Source organism: Morone saxatilis, unplaced genomic scaffold, assembly GCF_004916995.1.
Source record: "Morone saxatilis isolate NCDOM2014 unplaced genomic scaffold, NCSU_SB_2.0 Contig10, whole genome shotgun sequence".
NCBI classification, from domain to species: domain Eukaryota; kingdom Metazoa; phylum Chordata; class Actinopteri; family Moronidae; genus Morone; species Morone saxatilis.
In genome coordinates this window covers 16,403,001-16,405,746 of record NW_023339652.1, presented here as the reverse complement: position 1 = coordinate 16,405,746, position 2,746 = coordinate 16,403,001, and the positions used below count along the sequence as shown (strand labels likewise).

Genomic DNA, 2,746 nt, shown 5'->3' with positions numbered 1-2,746 from the left:
GTTTGTATCTGTAAATATAACAACATTTTATTAGTATGCAACACTGATTTTGAATTAGTCATTCAAACCTTTGAAATGTTATTTAAATAACTGTAATTTTCCATCTAGATACAGCTAACTTCTGATAACTTATGTCTGTAAGTTGTTTAAACAGTTAATTTCTATTTTATTTACTTTACTTACCTGTGTTTGTCGTATAAGGTGTCGTATTGATGAGGTTTTTGTTGAAGTTTTATATTTTCTTCAGAGTGATGAAGTTTTGTCTTGAATGCAGTTCTGTTCACTCTCCGTGTTCTCTTTCCCTCTAAGTAAAGTGATGCTGAAACATCCTGTCTTTCCTGTTTAACTCCACCTCTTACTGCAGGTGAACTGGTTTTGTTTTATTTGTTATGTTTGGTTAAGGCGAGGACCCAAATGCAAGGCAGATTTAGAGTTTTGGTGAAGTTAAGTAGTTTTTATTCTAAAAAAGCAGCTGAGGCGACGACGATGATGATGAAGATGGTGATGATGAGAGGGTTGAGGAGCAAGGGTGAATGGCTTATTGAAGGTGGTTAGTGGAGAGCTGGTAGATGGCTGGTTGGTTGGCTGGCAGGCTGGCATGCAGGCGAGGTATTATCCTTTAGAGCTGGGATGAGGGTAGCCACACTCACAACAAACCCAGAGAGACAGGGAAAAAAACTAAATGCAGGAGTACAGTCATGGCCAAGACATTATTCCCTTCTTCAGATTTGGACAGGATTATAGTGGCATGAAACTGGCACAGTATAAATTTACCTTTTTTAATTTGCATTACAAAACTAGACATTTTTTAGTTTTTTGAGATATCCTGCTACAGTAAGTAACAGACACACAGGACCAAAATCACAACTGAATACAGAGGATTTACCCAAATTTTTTCACTTTTATTACATGACATTCTTTCAATGTAAAAACAATGCAAAATTCTGTCCTATTCATAAAAGGCTCTTTAGAAAATGTGTCCATCCAACATTTAATAGACACTAGACAACACTCCAATTATATATATGAACAATACTGATACAGTAATAAAAAACATTTTAATTTATCACAGAGTCGTTGCCACGAGTGTTTCTCGTTCTTGATTATATATTTATTCTGTAAAAAATAATTGCAGTTATCAGAGTAGAATTGATTGAACTTGACTTGAATTAATTACTGGATAGCAACCAAATCCCAAAATATAATGCTATCAAGCTAATTCTAAACTACATGTCCTGTTGCTAACATGGTAACAATTCCTGCTAATGTTCAAAGATGCTACCTTGAATTCTAGAACAGGGCTGCTGAAGAAATATGTTGTTGCACACCTGCTTTATACGTTCCTGAGACACTGTGTCAACACAACTGCGTGTCTGCTTCTTTTGATTTATTTAAAGGGTTATTCAAAGGGTCCAGTGTCTAACGTTAAGCAGGATCTATTGACAGAAATAGAATATTACATTTACAGCATTCAAGTAAGTTCTTTAGAAAATCAATTCATTAGTCAAATACGTGTTATGGGCAGGAGAGATTATCAGAGGGGCAGAGTTTCTTCCACCATCATTAACACATGGACTGAAGTATGGATAGAGTTTCTCTGTGAATTTACAGCCAGTAAAGGAGAAGATAAGATCTGCAGCATCCACATCATAAAAAGAGACCAGACCTTCCTCATAATCCACAAACACTCCCACCTTCTGAGGTTTAGACTTCAGTGAGAGACAGACAGGAGGGCTGGTGTTAGCATGATATACATTTCCATTTCTCAACCACACAGTCCAGTATCCATTTCTGGGGCAAACTTTAATTTCTCCCTTCCTGTTGATCGACTCTCTGGCCACTCCTAAAGTCCAGTCAGTCTTCCCTTTAACCTGAACCTCATAGTAAAATCTTTCTGAAGAGAAACTTTGATTTCCTAACACACCACAACACGAGGTAAATCTCTTTGCGTTGTCTGGAAGATTCTGTCTTACATCACCATGAGTTACTCGTTTCCCATCGCCAGACAAAATGAGTTTAGGATAAGCTGTTTCTGGATTGAGAGTCACATTCACTGCATACTGCTGGACCCTCTTCAGCTCGGCCTCAAACAGTTTCTTCATCTCTTTACTGAGTGTCTCCTCCAGCTGAGCCACAGCTCTCCTCAAAGTCCCCTCATATGATGAGTGAACTCTGACCTCTGTCCAGTCCTTGGTGGGAGGAACAGTGTTCAAAGATGGGAAGCTTTGGAGGAAGTAGAGGTGGTCCTCTGTGCTCGAGAGTTGCACCAGCTCAGAGCTTCTCTTCATCAGCTCAGAGATCTCCATTTCTACCTCTTTGATGAAGCCTTCAGCCCGCTTCTCCGTTGTTTTCCTCTTCCGTTCAAACAAGTCAATGAGCTGAGCCAGACTTTCTTCGACAAACTGTGTAATATTAGAAAAAACCTGCACACTGTCTGCTAGCTCTCTATCGGTATCTTTCTCGCTGAGCTCCTCTGAGTGTTTGAGCTCCTGAATCTTTAATTGTCTCTCGTGAATCATCTGCTGAATTTTAGCCTCTGTCATCCTAAGTTTTGCTTTCTTTTCTTCATATTCATCTTTCAAAGAAACAATATGATGTCTCTTGTGACCTGACTCAGTGCAGAACTGACACACACATATCTGGTCAGCTTTACAGAACAACTCCAGAGGTCTATCATGCTTCTTACACATCCTGCTTTCCAGGTTCTTCACAGGATCTATTCGCTTATGTCTCTTCAGGCCTGGGA

The 2,746-nt window shown here is 39.2% G+C and overlaps 1 protein-coding gene across 1 annotated transcript; it reads right to left on the bottom strand.

Moving 5' to 3' along the window:
- Window positions 1–893: 893 nt before the first annotated feature.
- On the bottom strand, window positions 894–2,740 carry LOC118340673 (zinc-binding protein A33-like). The gene has a single exon (XM_035678782.1). The coding sequence runs from the start codon at window positions 2,688–2,690 to the stop codon at window positions 1,485–1,487; it is 1,206 nt and encodes a 401-aa protein (XP_035534675.1). The 5' UTR covers window positions 2,691–2,740; the 3' UTR covers window positions 894–1,484.
- Between the last annotated feature and the right edge of the window lie 6 nt (window positions 2,741–2,746).